At 33.5% G+C, this 19966-nt stretch overlaps 2 protein-coding genes across 3 annotated transcripts in view; both read left to right on the plus strand.

The window, feature by feature from the left end:
* The first annotated feature begins 4227 nt into the window (after positions 1-4227).
* Positions 4228-5980, plus strand: LOC119636043. 2 transcript variants are annotated; one of them, XM_038031121.1, is made up of 5 exons: positions 4228-4638; positions 4900-5045; positions 5147-5395; positions 5487-5823; positions 5880-5980. In XM_038031121.1, the coding sequence occupies exons 1-5, from the start codon at positions 4313-4315 to the stop codon at positions 5977-5979; spliced, it is 1158 nt and encodes a 385-aa protein (XP_037887049.1). In that variant the 5' UTR covers positions 4228-4312; the 3' UTR covers position 5980. The 2 variants fall into 2 exon arrangements, with proteins under 2 accessions (XP_037887049.1, XP_037887050.1); XM_038031122.1 differs by having other exon boundaries at positions 4900-5049; positions 5142-5395; positions 5487-5883.
* Positions 5981-16121: 10141 nt separating this feature from the next.
* LOC119636036 (transcription factor Ken) overlaps positions 16122-19966 on the plus strand; it is an 11765-nt gene continuing 7920 nt past the window's right edge. Inside the window, exon 1 of the mRNA XM_038031115.1 lies at positions 16122-16163. Within this exon, the coding sequence (XP_037887043.1) occupies positions 16155-16163 (9 nt within the window). The 5' untranslated portion in view covers positions 16122-16154. The remainder of the gene's footprint in view (positions 16164-19966) is intronic.

The raw sequence follows: 19966 nt of genomic DNA on the forward strand, positions 1-19966 counted from the left end.
TAATGCTACCAGCGGCACGACAAAATTAGTAAAGGTTTTATTCTTATATATGTTGAAATACATACATACATAAATACATACGTACCTACTAACATATGTGCATACATACATACATACATACATACATACATTTATTTAATAAAGAACAGTATAAAGACTTCAAATACTAACGAATGAAGTTTTAGTGCGAGCTAATAAATACGATATAGTTAATGCATATATTTATATACTTGGCCACTATGAACAAAAGTAACTGTTCATCCGTCTATCCATTTAAAAAGAAAAAAAAAAAAAAAACATATAAAAAAAGCGACTGACCCAACGCAAACGTAAGTAAGAGAAGGTAAACAATTTATAAAACTGCAATCACTTTAGACTGATTTCGATATCCACTACGTACAGTACGGAAAATACTTAATATTTACATTCTGGATTTATTAAATAATGAAAAGTAAAAAATATACGTCTCGATAATAGTAGTAGTGTTATATATTAGAGGATAGTAAATACCCTTGATAAGCTTGATTTCCTAAAAAGGCTCATTACTTTTTAGATTATAATTTACCTATGCATGGGTATGCTATTTAATTAAGCGAGAGGTGTCGTAGCTTCGTAGCAATTTTAAGATTTTCTCCAGTCCTAGTAGAGTTCGTCTAGAGCTCTCAATTTTTTGAGAATCACTGGTTATGGGCGTAAATATATGATAACTTACTCAAGTTTCGATCTAATTAAGATATATAAAAATATATCAGTTGTTTAAAACTTTCACATGGAACGGTCACAAATGACCTAATAAATTTAATACATTTTCTTAGCCAAGAGATGGGCATGAAGAAAAAAAAATTATTTATTTTTTTTTTTTAAAGCAAAAAAAAAAAAAGAGTCAATTTTTTCTCAAGGTTTTTTTTTTTCTTAATAATACCAAGAAAAGCTTTTGCCTTTTAATGTGATTAGGTAATAAACTCGCAACAACCAACCAACAATCAGAGCGACAGCAGTGGCAGAGAGATTCATAACCGTGGTAAGTATACATTAATGCATACATAGTAAAGAAAAACAGAGGATTTTGTGTGTGAATGCTATGCTGGTTATAACAGTTATTCTTGAGAAAAAAAAGACTCTCTCTTCACACACATAAAAAAGATATATATCAACAACAGCAACAACAGCAACATAATATACAACAACAATAACAGCCACAGCAATAACACTAACCGCATTTCTAATAGAAATCAACAGTGTGGCATTTAAACGACTGACTCCAAACCAAGTAAATGAGCGAAAAAAAAAATTAACAAAAAAAAAAAAAAAAGCAAAAAAAAACCTTCACATTCTCCAACACAGTCATGCACACATACACCTATCCGCTATCCATAGCTGGCTACATAGATATTAATTTCTGCGTCAGTTTGTTTGTATAAAATTGAAATTTCTGTGAAATGTGCATTTTGTTGATTTTATGGCCTTTGCCATATTCAGATATGTGTTATTTCCGAATATCAGTTAAGCTCTTGTTTTTTTTTTTTTTTTTTTTTTTATTATTATAATGTTTTTCTCTTTTCTGATTTGATGAAATATATGCAACAATAACAACATCAATAAAAGAAAACAAGTTTGTTTTTTTTTTTTTTTTTTTTTTTTTCAATTTTCGTTTTTACCACCTTCACTTTAGCATAACGAAACGAAACGAAACGAAACTGTTGTTGCCTTTACTTTATGAAGCTTAACGACAAACTTACTTTGTGCGCTTATATGCGCGTAAAATATTAAGAGACACTAACACACTTACTTATAATGGAAAATTGTTCAATGACAATGTTGTTTATTTGTCTCATCGTCAGCTTTGAAATAATAGTTCGGCTTAACTACAAAAAGATTTAATTCTAAGCACTAAAGTTAAGAACTAAATAAATTCTTAAATCTATTTATTTATTGTCAAATTATTATTAAATCTAATAAAAGAAATGTAAAAGTGAATAAAAGAAGCGAGACTAGGCCCACTATTAAATAGCACACAATAACACCAACGTTACAGTATATTACATAACGACTCCTCAAAATAAAGATGTATATGGGAAGTGCTTGAAAAAGATAGTCCGATCCGAACGCGTTCGCCGTTAGCCCAAAACCTATCGGTATAACAAAATTTCATCAAAATATTTCAAAAATCACCGCCTATTGAATACTAGAAAGCAGTATGGACAGGCAAGCTTGAATCGATTCAGAATCATTTTCTTGATCCATTTTCTACATACATAACAATAAAGGTCTAAGGGTTTATATCATGTTCTTCATCCGCACCAACTTAATATACTGTTGGACCCCAAGTCGTGTAGGACTTAACAAGTACTTAGCATATATATAGATTTAATTGTCAGTTGGCTCGGTACATTTGAACTATCTATCAAGAAGGTATGGTATATGGCAAAAAAATCATTGGATTTGGAATCCGAGGTAATTGCAAGTCTAGTCACAAAGGCGGTTGCTTTCCGTAAAATACTCTCTTATCCGTATGATAACTTTTTAATACTTTTTTGCCTCAAACTAGATTAAGCTTTGCGTCAAGCTTGCCGAGTTCCAAAATAGATCCACGGAGGTCGTAATACTCTAACTAAATGAGAATAGAGTCGCGATATTTACAAATAGTTTACATGATTTTCTGATACCAGAGAGCGAGGTCCCTCGCAAACATCAGCAGATGATATTACTTTTTTGTCAGCGACTTCTGCAAACCTAGCTTAGTGAGAAAGATAATGTAAACAGAAATGAAAAATTATTTTACTTAGCACTCATCCTCGTTCGCGGGCGTAGCGTAAATCGTCTAAGTACTACGATTTCTCGTTCTTTCACGATACTGCCCGCTTGTGAAACTAATTGTCGCTCTTGACGATTCTGCTTTCAAATCGCAAATATACTAACACCACTTCACTGTTCTTGTTTCCTCTAACTAGAGTTCTTTCTGAGCTTCCTGACCAAGAAAACAATCCGCGTAGACTTAACACAATCCGCATCACATGCGCTTTAGGGTATAAGAAAAAAATTCGTTTTTTTTTTCTATTACAATAATGGAACTAAAGATTTCTTTGTGCATGAGAGAAGACTACGTTCCTCTTTTCGTACATAGCTTTTCGTTTAAAAAAGGTTTGAAATCGATTTAATCATATTCGTCTTCCTCCGTTCGTCCTTGCTGCGGTTACAAAACACACTTGTCGACCCTCGTAACTCGTCTTTTAAATAAGTTGGACTGTTCTAGCCACAATTATGCCCACGCTAACCAAGGCAATTCATGGCCGATATTAACAAGGTGCGATCCCCCTGCAATAAACAGTAAACAGTAATATTCTCGGGAGTGTAGATAAGTTATTGTGGCTGCTGTTTGGTGATAAGCGTAGGGTTGCAGTCGTCACGCCAGGAGAAATGGTGCAAACAATAGCTATATGAACGAATAAGATAGGTGTCCTTCCAATAAGGACAACAATATGCGGCAAATTGCGCTGTCTCTGGTCAAGTGTACGCAATCGCAAACCACGTTTGCTCGCAACTGCCTCTAACTAAATGAAATCTCCGGTTTCTGCTGAAGTTAACTTGATGATACAAAATGAACTATTTTTTGTTGATTTTAGACAAAAGTACTACATGGTCCCCGATTTTATGTATAGTCATAAGAAGAGCACATATGATCATCATAAGGCTTATAGTAGGCATGCGCCTCCGTCGGTCTGTATCATGCATGTGCATGTCGGTCGTCTAGTCGACGACAGAATATTGTCATTTGATACATTGGCGACCAAGTGTCGAAGGCTGTCGCCCCCCAATAATAAACCATTTTAAAATTGGTAAACATTGCTTTGAGTTGATGGATATATTTCGAATATTTGATCGATGGCGATGACCACATCTCTTTGCTTTCCCTCTTTCCACATTATTTGCTTTCCCTTTTAAATGTGTAAATATTAATTTTCAAAAAATTAGATAATTCAATATTCAGGCCTCTTTCTCTTTCTCTCTCTCTCTCTCTCTCTCTCTTTCTCTCTCTCCCTAATTAATTTAGTTTTAAAAAGTTTGCGAGTTAAACGAATCGATATGCATGTTTGGGCGATCGAAAGTGATTCGAATTTTCTCACTTTTGTCTTTTGAAAGATTACCATAACATGATACCGTACTTTCACTCCTTTCACTTTATTTGATTGTTTTCAAGCGATGTTTTTCTTTCAAAATTTATCAGTTGATTTTGAAATACTTTTCTAAATAGTTAAGCATTAAGCGTAGCAATCGTATGTTAATCGTAAGTTAAACAAATAAACCAACAACTATGCAGAGATCAATTATGGGGAATCAACGCCGTAATACACATTTATTTTTAAAGTACATTTTCTATGGTTTTCCATTGCTGCTATGCGGTTCTTCTTATATCGAGCCTATCGTGTGTGAGTTGAAATTTGGTAACGTTACCGATACTGGCTTGAATAGTAACCGCACAAGCATAAGCAGCACAAGCAATAGCAAATTAACATTAGACGTACTCTCTTCGGCAAAGTTTATGCAATTTTCGAAAAGTATAAAAAAGTTGCCGCTTATAAAATGGGAAAATCCGAACAAGCGCAGTATAGAAAACACCATACAATTCATTTACTACAAGTGGGTATAAAGAAAATAACCAAAAAAAAAAAAAAAAAAAAAAAAAAAAAAAAAAAAAAAAAAAAAAAGACACTACACCTAAAAGCAATTATATACGTCTCCGTGTATATATATATATATATATATATACATACACAAACACACAAACACATTAACGCAGTAGATATATATATATATATATATATATATATGTAAATTAAAAAAAAAATAAATAAATAAATAAAAATATTTTTTCTTCTTGTTCTTGTTGTTTATGTCTAGAAATGGCAAAATGCTATTTAAAAGCTCTAGTGCGGAGGAACATAAATCTGTGGATATAACGAAATGCTCAAATGAAAAGATCTCAATGATTTTTCATGGCTGGATGGAAAGTTGTAACACTAACTGGGTCATTAAGTTGAGAGAGCGTGAGTTAGTTATATTTAGCAAAAGTTATCATTGTTTTTTTCTTCATTTTATTTATTTATTTATTTTTTTTTTTGCTAATGGTCTTTATATATTAGCATAGGTCTTACATACCATAGAGGTGGTTGTATTATATGCATAGATTACGGTTATTGGGCCGAAGAGACTTATTTAAAATTATGGCGTAATTTCGATATCATAACCGAAGTTCTCTATAAAGAGATTTTATCTTTGATTCATAAGGGTCTCAATCCACGACAAAGTTTTCTCTTCGGCTTCAGTTATGGCGGCCATATTGTTTCAACCATAGGACGTCGCCTGCCACCGAAATATAAATTTAAAAAAATTGACAGTAGGTTCTAAAATTTCCTATTTTTTTACATTTCCTCGCACGCAAGCCCTTCTTAACTTTTATTATTTACTTTATTATTAAAAAAAAAAAGTTTGTGATATGGCTGGGCCGGGTTTCGATTTTTTTACTGATCATAATCATAAGGATGCTGCCGACAATGTTCAATGCTATTACTCGAGCATAGGCAAGGGTACTCGATTTTATGATTGCCATCAGAATATACGTTTGGGTCAATGCGGTTATTCACAACTGGCGACTTTAACTCAATCACTATACAGCAGTCACGGTTTATGCGTACAAATATATATCAATGCTTTCGATCATCCATTTTATGCTTTGCAAAACCCGCCACGTTGGTGTGCAACCGTTAATCCTGCCCAGAATTTACCCAAATATTTTACAATCGGTTATAAAGAATCAGGCTATAGGTGAGCATTGCAACTCAACTCAACATATCGAAACACTTGTAAGTTTTATTTTCCAGGCATATTCGTGGCGACATTTTTGTACCTACTGGCCTTAAATATCCATATAATCTAAGCAAAAAGCAATTGGCCCGTTTTCAAGCTCTTCACGATTATTAGATGGAATATTGTTATTATACTTTGTTAGAAAATTTATTAAATAAAAATTTTCCTTAATCTAAATAAACTGGAAACTGTGTGTTTGCCTTCATGGATGGATCGAAAATCACGAAGAAGAATTTTTATATTTGGTCGCGTTCTATCAACTATCAAATGGGTTTTTGCGGGTGCTAGTAATGCAGGTGATAGTTTATTGACAACTCCGATGGCGAATTTGCAAAGGACCTTTCATGAGGAGCGCCATTTTTTATGCACTTTACTCTACCTGTGGCATAAGGATATGTTCATTGGGTGAGGACCTTTTATTGAACTGATAGATTAACAGTCGCTTTTTGAAATGATCAAAGCTTGTCCATCCTTCCATCCATCCGTCCATCTGCCCATCTTCTTTCCTTGTGTTCAATTTACAGCCCGAGCTTTACAGTTTTCGAGACACTGTGTCGAATACATTCATTCATATAATTACTTTTCAAAATAAAATATTTTATGGGAAATGGATGAGAAATGGCTTCGATCTGAGGCATTTCAATAGTGTTCGCCTTTGGGCCAAAATATATCAATGTAGCGAATTTGATCAAAATATCTCAAAAATTTCGGCCTATAGGTTGGACACAAGAACACAAGATGAGCAGACAGAGAGACGGACCAACTTAGATCTACGCAGAAAGTGATTCTGAAGCGAATATAATAAAAGCGAGCCTTTTGTTAAATCTTTCTGCGTATTGCATACACCCACACTAACTCAATATTTTCTTGTACCACAAGTGGTGTAGGGTGTGATTATGGGAAAATTTATGAATTTTTGACTAATTGACGCAAGAAATATGTATAAACTAAATACAGACGCAAAAGTATAAAAATTTTTTCGGACACAAATATAGCACAAAATACTTATGTCTGAAAAAATGTTCTCTCTGTTTCTTTTCCGTTAATCCTTTTCAAATTATCTGAACTTCATATTACTGCACTTGAGATTTACAGGCATTGTTTTGATTGGCTTCTGACATATCCCCTTCGATACCAAATTTTTGTAATACCTTCTGACCAAGTTTTACTTTCACGAGATTCCTCACGTACCTAAGATGACGAGGACTTTGTGCTGACCATTCGGAAACTTTTACAGTTCCTTACGAAAACCACAAATCATTTCTTGCGAATGCTTTGCACTGACAAAACGCACATGGAATCCAAAGTGCACTCTTGTGTTGTACCTTTTAAGACGTCCAAGTAGTAAAAAACATTCTCTTTTTACTTTCCGTTCTTCTAATGAGAGCTCTACTCTCCATGCCGGCAGTAAGTATCACAAACTGTTGGAATGTTCTCCCTAAGTCGCCAGCGACTTTCGTTGTACGTTTGAACTTTTGAACCGTGCTCGAACATTATGTCACCTTGTCCAGCTCTTCAGTTTTTTTTTATCATCGCATCACATTACTTGTTTCCAGAGATGTATGTCGCCATACTTTACCGATCGGTATACGTCTGCGGATATTCAATGTAACCAGAAAAGATTTCTTCATTCTTAGGCGCCGAATAAGCTAAGCATTACTTAGATACGTGCTTCCACGCATCCAAGATCACGTGCCTACTTAGGTAAATTCACTTAGCAGTTTCTCCAGAAGGTTAACATGAATTTCACTTAAATTTTGCGAGAAATATTTTCGGTAATGGAGCCGTAGGTTTGATATAAGTATTGCGGTTGGCTAAGGCTTTCTGTCCCGCTATAGCATTTAACAAAACTTTATGCGGATGTATGCAGCAACCAGAACAACATGAGATCTATCCACTTTTTGCTATATCGGCCGATTCAGAATCAGTTTCTTATATTTTCCACGCTAGTCTGTCCGTTTGTCCATCTTATTTTCTTATATTCCAACCGTAGGCCGTAATTTTTGTGATATTTTGAGGAGATTTGACGCACTGACATACTTTGACGCAAGAACAATCACTATTGAAGACGGTTCGGATCGGGCCACTTCTCATATAATGCCTTATTTTGAAAAGTTGACTTATAAATAATTGTGAGGCGGTGTAGAGTTCTTGATGGTGGACCGTGACCCTCTATAGCGTTTTTTATTTGTCTGTATTTAGAAAAAGTATTAAACCTCTTTAATTATATAATTAAGCTAAAGTTTATTAATCAATAATTAATGATTAATTAATTAATACAAATCAATCGCTTATTAATTGAGATTAATTATGATTAAAGAAAAGCTTAATACTAATACGGCTATGAAGTCTCGTTCGGCACAAACAAATATTAAAAAAAATTTATGAATGTATGAATAGAAAAAAAATTAAACATCAATTACTTAATTACTAGACATATTCAGAATTATAGAAAATCCTGTTGCTGTTCAAAAACCGATTCGCATTGACAATAGCGTTAACACTATGTGGTAGCGAGTTCCATAGACTTACAATGTTGACAAAAAACAAGTCTTGATGATCTTAAATACTTAAGGTAATTAAATTCATCATTAAATGTACTTTTCTCCCGTTCTACACGCTACCCGTTTTAACCGGTTGTAAAAAAAAAAACTAGTATAAATCCTATAGTCGCGCAAGGGCGACCATTACCTAACCTAATCACACCAATTCGCTTGATGCAGTCAGTCATTCATTTTCTTAATAATACACCAAAAATCATTCATTATTTTTATGAAGAAGCGTAACTTCACCATGTATTGGAGATTAGCCAATCCGTTAAAGAATGTGGACCAAATTGAATAAACTCAATTTATTTGACAAAGAACTTATCATTTTCCAGTTGCTTTCATCATAACAAACCAAAAGTTCGCCTTTGTCGCCATAGAATGGCTTGCTTGCGTAAGAATCTCTATATATTAGTTTGGGGAAAAAGAAATCCATTATTTTTATATGAGCTTCAGGACTTTATTTAACATGCTTCGGATTGTCCGATTTGGGTCAAATATGCACCGTTTTGTTGTATGATTTGTTGCCATTTTAAAGGTAACCATTCAAAATGCCTCTCCCATAGAAGTCCTGGTCTCTATTTGCAAGAAACTCTAGTAGTCGATTTTCACAATCCTCCCTAGATTCCAATTTTTTATCATTAAAGAAATTTTGCAATGCAAGAAAAAGATCGCTTGGTGCCAAGTCCGGACTGTATGGCGGATGCATTAAAACTTCCCAACCAAGCTCCCGAAGTTTCTGGCGAGTCACTGTAGATGTGTGTGGTCTAGCGTTGTCCTGGTGGAACACGACACCTCTCCTGTTGGCCAATTCTGGCCATTACTGGTCAATCGCTATCTTCAAACGGTCCAGTTGTTGACAGTAGAGATCAGAATTTACCGTTTGGCTATATGGAAGCAACTCATAATAAATAATCCCCTTTCAGTCCCACCAAATGCATAGCAAAACCTTCCTGGCCGTTTGAGGTGCTTCACCGCTGTTTGACCACGATCGTTTTCGCACAGGGTTATCGTAAGTGATCCATTTCTCATCTCCAGTCACCATCCGTTTAAGAAATGGGTCTATCTCATTCCGTTTGGCCAAGGCTTCGCGGATGGAAATTCGATCCATCACGTTTTTTTCTGTTAATTGGTGTGGCACCCAAACATCGAGCTTCTTTTTGAATCCAGCTTTGTGTAAATGGTTTAAAACTGTTTTATGGTCGATTTTTAGCTCCTGGGCGATGTTACGATTGCTAACATGCCGGTCAACTTCGATCATTTCTCCGATTTTATCGACATTTTCGACGACCGGCCTACCTGTTCGAGGTGCATCTTTAACATCAAAAATTCCTGAACGGAATCTACGAAACCAAAATTGCACATAATTGGCTGTTACAGTATCGGAACCATAAACACCATTCACAATTTTAGCCGCCTGGCTTGCATTTTCGCCTTTGTCAAAGAAAAACTGTAAAATGTTCACTTCCATTTTTAACACGCTGTAACTCACAACTGAATGCACCAAACAAAAAACAGCGAAAGAATTTTTTTTACTGCGAAATGTCATCTTTCCAGCGAGCTTAAATATGAAATTGTTTGATCGATACTTTACGAGCAATCTATCAGTGCAGCCATCTACCGAAAAAATAATGGATTTCTTTTCCCCAACCTAATATATGGTGCGTTCAGGTGATGCAAATTCTCCTTTAGAATTTTTCGGCATTCATAGACTATTTTTGCATTAGAATCCTTACGAGGGTTGGAGTCCAAATCATAGAGCTACGTACTTCAAATTCGGTACAGTTACATTCTATGCCAAATTATTATTATAAATGAATTTTCATCAAGAAGTATTAAAAATTAGCCTTTTATGCCATTTTAAAAATCCGTTTCCATCGGATATAACATGGGGTTCAAAAAATTGACCTATCCGATCCAAAATTTTCACACCAACTGAGAATGCCGAAATTCTAAAAATTACACGGTTTTTCTCGTTATGAGGGGAGTAGGTGAAAAGTGGCCCAAACCCAGGAATTTTGTGAATAGTGCGCGTCAGTGTCACCAATTTCGTCAAAATACCTCGAAAATTTCGAACTTAACAGAAAGGGGCAGACATAAGACAAACGGACAGACGGAGAGACAAGCTTAAATCGGTATAAAAAAATTGCGGACGATATAAAAAGCCCAAAGTTTTGACCTCGTCAGCGCTCATTTCGGCTTAATTTTAATTCATGACTTTCCTGGCACTTGGACTCTATACTATGTTACAAGAAAAAACTTATTTGTTTGTTTTTATATCATATATTTTTCATTTTATCAGTTAATTGAATTGTTATTTTTATGTTTGCATTTATTAAACTATCACTTTTATGTTCTGTTAATTGGTTTCACATTATGTTATGTGCAATAAATGATTGAGAAGTCCATTTATGGCTATTTACAAAAAAAGAGATTTGTGTAATTTATTAAAGTATGGGTTTACATTTGTGCTATCCATGAGTCCGTGGCTGTATACTCGTCGAATTGTAAGCCAACTCACTACGAAACATTTTTCTTCCCGAGTTTTTGAAGAAATGGACCAGAAAGCACACCTTCTGCTTCTTCAGCTTACCGTAGTCGGCTTCCTTTTATTAGAAGCGGAACGAGGATTAACGTAATGAAGAGCGCGCGCGTGTGCATAGGCATGCATGCACAACTGTAGAACGTAGAAGTCATGTAATTGGGTATTACAAAAATAAAAAAGAAGAAACTCGTCCCTATGGTACTTTTTTTTTTTTTATTAAATTTATTCAGTGGTTTTTTTATTTCTCTTTTCAATTTTATATTCCGTAAACTTACCTAGATGGTATTTTATTATTGATAAATAAATGAACAATAAAAATAAAGTTCTTTATAAACAAAAAATATGAATTTTTTCTTTTTTTGCTGAAATTGACAAAAAAAACTTGAAAATAAAAGAAAAAAAATTTTTTTTCTTTTTTCCGTATTTTTGATAAAGACATGTCGCCATATGAAGCATATCTCAGGTATGGCTTCAAATTAATATGCGTCGCTTTCTCACTTGTTATAGTTCAGTACAAACCTGATGCCATAATAAAGAAAGTCTCTTCCGTTAATGTTAATGTATGTAGATATCGATGTACATATGAATGTATATGTGCAAAATCTATGAGTATTTGTGTGTGTGTGCTCGCATGTGTGTGTATATATGCGTATGCGTATGTGTAGGTTTAGTCTTTTATTCAAGGTCAACAAAACTTGTCTTGCCAGTTTTAATAAAAGAAAATAAGTGAAAACAAAGTAAAAGAATACGTGCACATATAATCATACGTATCTATCTTGCATACTTTTTATAAAATTACCATTAAAAATATTGAAATTTACATTTTATTAACAATTAACAATCAAGCCAATGTGACGTTAAGATGTATTCGCATACAGCGAATGCATTTTTTCTTTTTCTTTTACTTTTTCTCTTTTGCCTTTGCTTTTGTTGTTCAAGTTAGTGTGCTGCAAAAGTATTGAATAGAAAGGAAATGTAGGCATTTTGTTTTTGTAACTTTTGCCATAGAAACAAGATTGAGGATTTAATGGTTCTTACCAACTTTTACATAACTGCTTATGTATATTTTTTTTAATACCCTACACCATTTGTGGTACTCAAGATATATTACGAAGGACTTGAGGTAAATTCATCGCCCGTCTATAACAACCGATTCAAAATCACTTTTTGTATCGATTTAAGTCTGTCTGTCCATCTGTCCGCCTGTGTTTCTATCTACCTTGTTTTCTTGTGTTCAACGTACACGTTGAAATTTTTAGACACGGTTTGTTACTCGAACATGTTTTCGTCCAAACTATTGAATACTGTTAGCATCGAATCAGTTTTTTCGACCACTTTTTCATATAACTTTTAATTTTGAATAGTCTTGATATGAATAATTGTACTAAGCAAAGAGATGTAGGGTATTTCGTGGAGGGCCATGTCCCACTTATAGTATTTTTACTTATTACTTATATTTTTTTTTCCATAAATAACATTTTTGCGTAGAAAATTTTCCATAGTAACTCTTAGTATATTGCTTTCCTGGGACAGTCTGCAGACGATTCAAATGCTTCTCAGAAGCGAAACAGTGTATTGGCTCAGTTCTTGGGGAGGTTAGCCTTCGGCATTTCAGGAGTCTTGTATGGGTCCTACTAAATGATAGGGCTTGACTCACTTTCACTTCAGGTAGTTAAAGGGTTGGCTTATCACCGGGGATCGTTGCATTAAGGCTTAAGGCATCCACGTTAGGCTCAAGCGATATCTTGTCCCTATTCATCCCAAGATAGGAAATGTTTTCAATGATATTTCGTAGCCCACCACTTTACACGAACACTTTGGCTTATTAGTCTCTGCTTTCTGACTGATATGTGGCTTATATTGCTTTCCGTTGTTTTGTCTTTTTCGGAATAAAAACCAATTATCCATTAAAAGTACACGCTTTCTCTTCTCGAAACAGGATCTTAGTCGAAATTTCATTACGAAAGTATGCACTTGTTTCCCTATTTGTGTACGATCAGCCCTCTGTACGCGTGAGTACGAAAACGGTGAGAGAAGATTGTAAACGGAAAGATCTTTATTGGAAGATTCTTCCAAAGACGCGCAATTAAAGAAGAAGACAGGTTGCGGGAACGCTTGTCCAAGGCAAGTGGGTGGGAAGGCTGAGAAAGTTGCATAATCCTGTTAAAGAACTTAATTGGCGGTTCGATCTCTTGAAGCTCTGCAAAATACTGTCTATGGATGTATCTCTACATAAGCACTACACAGCCCACACCACGCCGATGCTAGAGGGCATCGAGAGCTTTGGATAAAGTTTCGTCGCCACTGAACACCTGAGAAGATATAAATTGAATAAATTCGTATGCATAAATACAGCCATTCATCCATTTGCAAGCCTTCTTAACTTGCATTTCCAACACCTTTACATAAAATATTTTAAAAGATTCCGAATGCCGAATGAAAAGTTCACTTTTTTTCCCAAGTGCTATAATTTCTTGAAAAATTTATTTAAAAAAAGTGAAGCAACCCCATGGAAGGAAATTGTTATCACTTGCACATAACTTATTGCGGAGAGAAATGAAATCGTGTGTCTAGGAATATATAATAAATAGATATGAAATTTGGTTCGACGTTATTCCGCAACATATTCAAAGCTCGTTATATTACTTTAACCGGTTCATATGAATACATATATTTACCAATGAACATACATATAATGTATAATGTTTCGTATTAATTTCTTTTCAAATGTTATATAAATTCTCTATAATTGTATATAAAAACTATGTTTTCCTCTTTTAGAAATTAAACTAAAGCATTTATGCAGACTTTAGACACAAATATATATAAATATATATATATATATATACATATAAATATACCCCAGTCTACACACAAATTATATAATAATAATAATAATAATAAACAATACAATAGCAATCATAAAAGGAATGGTTTACAAAACTTTAAACAGCGCAAAGAAAATAACGAAAAAGCGATTACACGAAAAACCCATAGACAGATAAAAATCTCTCCCTAAAAGAAATACGTTTATAAGTGAAATGCGTTAAAAAGACAAAAACAAAAAGCAACAAAAAATTTCGCAATACATATAAATGAAAAAAAAAAAAGAAAAAAACAAAAGCAGAAATTTCTCATACGATGAATCCTCTTGCATACATTCAAAGCAAAAGTAAAATAGACACACGCACTTATAATACACTTATTGAGGCCTAGCTGAGCGCTTACAAATAAACTAAATTCATTTACTTATTAAAACAACAACAACAACTACAACTGTTAATAAAACTCTCTGGCCTATAAGGGCAATACAAGAAAATAAAAATTAATTCACATATATATATCTACATGCATATATGTATAAAACAAGAAGTATCAATGGTTTAAGTTTATGATTCATCAGTAACATCAGCTAAAGCAGCATTACATTAACATTAGATCGTAGAAAGCTTTTTAAAATTCATTCTCTTTTTTTTCTCCACAAAAGTAAGTGAACGAAGAGAGAGAGAGATAAGGAGAGAGAGAGAGAGCGCGAGAGAGATAGAAGGAAAGAGCTCTCTATCGATTTTCTTTTGAGTGTTAAAGTTGAGTAATTGTAAACTTTTTCAAGAGTAATTTCACGAATTTAACGAATCGCGCGCAGATCGCGAAACCGAACAATAGCTTTTGAGAGAGTTCGATGATAAAAGGCATACATAGAGATTTTTTTTTTTTTTTATGAAAGTTTTGCAACAAATATTATAGAAAAATTCTCCACAAAGAGAGGTGTGGAGAGAGCGGGTAAGTTTGCGTGCGCGCTTGTAGCGGCCTGTGCATGCATGCGTGTGTGTGTGTGTGTGTGTGTGTGTGTGTGTGTGTATGTATATGTGTATATGTGCCTGTGTACACATAGTAATTGGAAATGTTTGGTTCGTTGAATTGGAAAAGATCACTTGAAAAAGAAGAAGAAGAAGAAGACGACGAAACGGCAGCGCGGAGAAAATAAACGTATTTAGTACAACTGTGCAGTTAAAACGAAAAAAACAACAAAAAAAAAAGAGATGATATTCGCAGACGTATATAATGAATTGAATGAACTAAACACCCAGCGAATAACAATAAAAGCTATGCATAAAGTTTTCCATGCAGTTTGTTTTAGACCACGAAATGTGTTTACTTTTAAGTTTGGGCACAGTAAGAAAAGTGATATTTAAGCAAGCACATCGGTAAATCTCTTAAGTGTGTCGTTGTGGAAAAAGTACATTTAGAGATTTTTTTGTTTTCTTTTTTTTTGGTACAATTTTTCCTTTTCTCATTTCGATTTTTCTTCTTTTTTTTTTTTGTTTTTTTTTACTACGTTCTTTTAATTGCTAAATAGATCTTAATTTTTTTTTTTTTTGTTTTTTTCCAGTTTATAGTATAAAGCGGTTGTAGTTTTGTGTTTTTTTTTTTTATTTTTATTTTTTTATTTGTTTTGTCTGCCGCGTTGTTATTGTTGTTGGTTGGTTGCTGCTATCGACTTTATATATATACGTGCTCATGCTATTCAATGGTGTTTCACAATAATCTTCGCCACAATTATTCAAGAAAAGTGAATTGAATTGTAGTGAATCAATCGTACATACATTAATATATATTATTAATATATAGTATAACAAAATATTAGTTTTTGTAAGTAAAGTGTGTAAAGACAGTACATATATATATATATATATATATATTCATCACGAGTGTGTAAGCAGTCGTTAAGCTAAGCAAAGAGGGGAAATAAAAAAAAAAAAAAAAGAATTTCTACACATTTAAAGTGAATGCGAGTGTGATCATAACGCGCTCGCTAAGATGCAACATCATCATTACCATCCATCCACATTGTTTTACAAGTGCATGTGTGTAAATTAGCAATATAAGTGAGAGTGTGCGAACGCATCTATATACATGCATGGAAAAAGTACAAAGAAGTATTATATACATATAAATGAACAAACAGAAAAAATAGCATCTATTCCAAGAAACCGAGAACGAAAGAGAGAGTGAGAGAAGATTTAAAAAAAAAAAAAGAAAAAAACAAGAAAAACAAAAAAAAATAAAAAAATAAGAGTTAATAAAATAAATAAACATTTTGATAGAAATTTTCAAGCAAAAGAATTTTTTCTGTGCCTTCGGTTTGAAAAACAATTTCGAGATTTTTGCATTTTGGATACCAGAAAAAAACATTGTAAATGAAAGAGGTGAGTGAATTATAAAAGCAAAACTCAAATTTCTTTTATGTAGGTCGTGTCTGCACACATGCTTATGCACATGCCTGAGCATGCTTGAACACACATATCACACATCGTCATCTATACGCGTATTTTGTTTTAATATAAAAAGCAAACTTATGACGTCGATTAAAAAGTATTGAACCTTTAAGAGGAGAGGCTAACATGCGGTTACTTTATTTATTTGATTCGAACTAACACAGTTGGCCTTACGGTTACGGAATATTTTAAAGAAAGCTTACATCTATTTGTGTCAAGAGAATGTGGTGTAGAATAAATAGGTATAAAAGGATTGATGCACGTCTATAACCTGTCAGCATATAAGTTGAATAGTTTATATGAGAGATAGTCACCATTACGCTCAAGAATGTTAGATATTCTATATCGAGTTTTGTAATTTCGTTGAAGATCAGAACTTGACTTTTCCATATCGACATTTAGGACATTGTCTAATTTAAAAAGCAGCATATGATGTGAAATAAGCCCTTCTTTATGTCTAGTCCAATGCTCACAGACTTTACCACTAATCAGATAACACTGTGACATCCGATTGTTTGATCTACTTTTACTTTTTTTACAAGATGACAAGTCAGTCTCTCTCAACTTATTTGGGGAATGTTAGTAGAGTCAATATGGAAGCCAAACGTATTCATTTTTAATGTCTTTTATGTCCCTCTGTGGGTAAGGTTTGTGAAAGATACTCAACCTAACTTTTTCTAATGTCGGGCTAGGAGTTATTTGTCGATTTAATGTATACGAAACGAACGCAGTGAAATTTGAAAAATAAAACATCGGTTATAGTTATGGTTCCGTGAGATTTTGATATAGAAAATAATGGGCAAATTACACCGCAGAGAGTTTTTTTCGATTGCCTAGTTGGACAAATAGAGATGTGTGCGAGAGAAACTGTGCGAGAAATCTGTGGGCGAATAGTACGTGCGAGCACATTGACTGTGTCGAACTTGTATCCGAGCGAGTCATACCCGAGGGACTATGTTTGTATATAAATAGGTATGATCGAGCTGCTAGACAAGCTAATCATGCCCAAATTTTTACTTGAATAGTACGTGTGAGTTGTGAGCAAGTTGTAGGCCAGAGTCTGCCCAACTAAACGATAAGTTAGTTTTAACCGGAAGGTTATGTATAAATTTTGCATGGACAAGTTTCTATTCAATAAGTCATGGCCGATTTATTGTCGAGAGTTTATGTCCGTGTGAGCGAGTTATATTCGAGAGACCTAGTCCAGATTACCTATGACCGAGTTGCTATATAAATTAAGCTCGCCTAAATTTTTAAATATTATGTTTGAGGTGTGGCCGGGTTGCATTTTAAAGATCCTGTCTGGCCCATCTCCTAACCGAGAGGTTGCATACATACTTTCCATGATAGAGTTCATATCCCAATAAATTCAATTCCAAGTTATTCCCGCAAGATTAGATCGGAGTAATACAAAAGCCAGTTAGCAAAATATGAGCGAATTATATTTGTAAAACTAAGTCCAGCTGCACCGAATCGAGTTTTGTCATTCTCAAGAGTCTTCTGACTGAGTAAGCCCTAAGTGAATCGAAGTTACAAAAAGCTGAAACTTATTAAAATGAGCGGTTTCGCTTTATCCATTTAAGATTGAATTCTCTCTGAAAGTTTTTCGTCGTTACGTCTTATTGTAAAAGTAAATTATAAATAAAATTTCTGCAGAAAATAGTTGATTGATATACATTTCACAAAAGTACATCACATATCATATTCAAAAATATTAATGTTTAATATTAATACATATTCACACATAACGACCTTCACTTGAAGTATTTCTTTTTTTTTTTTTTTTTTTTTTTTTTTTAATATTTGATTTCTTTATTATTATTTCATTTCACAAAATTTCAATACGTATTTTTCTTCTTTTATATTTTCTGTATTCAACATAAAATAGTTTCTTTGTTTCGTCTATAGTCTTCAGAAAATTGTTACTATTGTATATGAGTGTATTCGCTACATATATATCCATACATATATATATATATATATGTGTGTGTATGTGTGTATGTATGTGTGTACATAAACAACTGGAAAATAGTTAATGGTAATAGTGGTAGTGCTTCGTTTTAGCTGGTGGTAGTAATTGGTGGCTCTTGCTAGTTTTAGTTAGCGTTAAAAAAATATTACCACTTTTTTAAAAAAGTTTCACAAAAAAAAAAAAAACAACATAATTTCGTAAGTTTTTTTTTTTTTTTTTCGTTTTTCGAATTATTATTGTGTTAATGCAATCACATCTCTCAATACATATATGCAGACGTACATATTTGTATGCACAAACACCTCTATATGTACATATATATGAATAAAGCAAAAGCAAGCGGCGGCAAAAGCAACCGCGACAAATGGCATACAGAGAAACAGCGGTAACAGTACAGACATATCTTGCATGGCTCTGTACGTAGGGACCAAAACAACCAGCCAGACATCAACCATCACACTATCCAACCACAATAACGTTCTCGTTGTTGTTGTGTAAAGAGATGGTGATTGGAGCTTTTTGTGAAAGGCAGACTTTAAACACTAGAAACTCGCACATACGTATTCATAAATACACATACACACACACACATATATATATATATACATATATATATATATCTATATGCGCGCAGCCATAGTCACGTAAAAAGCAGTAGAGAGATCGTCATCACGTTGCTGTTGCGATCATACTTTTTTTTTTTAATGCCAAAACTTTCGAAAAGTTTTTTTTTTTTTCCAATTTTTTAAAGGTATTACCACATACATGTGGTTTTCAGTTCATGCATAAGTGTGTTGTATGTATGCGCCGTTAATAAGTTATATGAAGAATTTATTGAGGTTTATGTGCAAAGATGTAGCAATAGAGAGTAAATTGTTCAATGGTATGTGAATGGTTTTAAGTGAGAGCAAAGTGTAAAATGCGACAGAGAGAGAGAGAGATAGATAGAGAGAGAATAAAAATAAGGAAGAGTATCTATGCGAACGAGTGAGTAAGAAAAAGAAAGAGAGAGAGAGAGAGAGAGAATATGTAAAAGTTAAAATCTAACTATGTTGATCTAGCAGACTTGAATAGCAAATCATTTAAACTTTTCAACGTTAAACGGTCTAAAACAGAGACCTAGAGTTTGAAACTCAGTGTTGGGAAACCTTTCTTCTTTATTAAATAGTATTTACTAAATGATTTTTTTTATTTATTTATTTATTTTTTTTGTGATAGATAAAAACGCTACGCTAGTACATACTTATTTATGTGTGTTGAAATCTTTACGAAAAAATCATTTAAATAAATGATATCGCATTTTTAGAAGGAATAGTTAGTAGGTCTGACCTTCTTTTTTTTACATTACCAATATAATTACATATACAACGAATGACGTAGTGACAATGCATATATATACGTATGTATATATTAATACAAAGTTAAAAAAGAGCTTCTAAGTTTAATTCACAATCAATTTAAACATGTTTCCCCATCTCCTTCTCCTTGGTTTCTCTATAAAATCTACAAAACTTTTCAAAAATAATTCACAGGTCGTTGCTTGTTGCTCGTCGTGTCACAGCAAAATAAAAAATTGAAAAGAAATTTTCCACGAAAAATTATTCTAAATATTTTCTGTTATTTTGTATAATATATACGTTATTCCAGGTGTCTCCTGAAAGGTTTTTAGGCATTCCTCATAAATGTTTATAAAGAAATATACACTTGTAGTAAACGGGCATATTAAGTCTGTGCGGACGTATGCGAAACCCAGAAGGACTTG

The sequence above is a fragment of the Glossina fuscipes genome, unplaced genomic scaffold (genome assembly GCF_014805625.2).
Source record: "Glossina fuscipes isolate IAEA_lab_2018 unplaced genomic scaffold, Yale_Gfus_2 27, whole genome shotgun sequence".
Lineage (NCBI taxonomy): Eukaryota > Metazoa > Arthropoda > Insecta > Diptera > Glossinidae > Glossina > Glossina fuscipes.

What these genes read in the sequence shown, in the direction of transcription:
- LOC119636043 (XM_038031121.1), top strand. Translation starts at nt 4,313, where the DNA reads ATGCAGAGATCAATTATGGGGAATCAACGCCGTAATACACATTTATTT. An exon ending in TAAATTTAAAAAAATTGACA is followed by an intron (nt 5,396 to 5,486) that starts GTAGGTTCTAAA and finishes AAAAAAAAAAAG; the next exon opens with TTTGTGATATGGCTGGGCCG. An exon ending in TATAAAGAATCAGGCTATAG is followed by an intron (nt 5,824 to 5,879) that starts GTGAGCATTGCA and finishes TTTATTTTCCAG; the next exon opens with GCATATTCGTGGCGACATTT.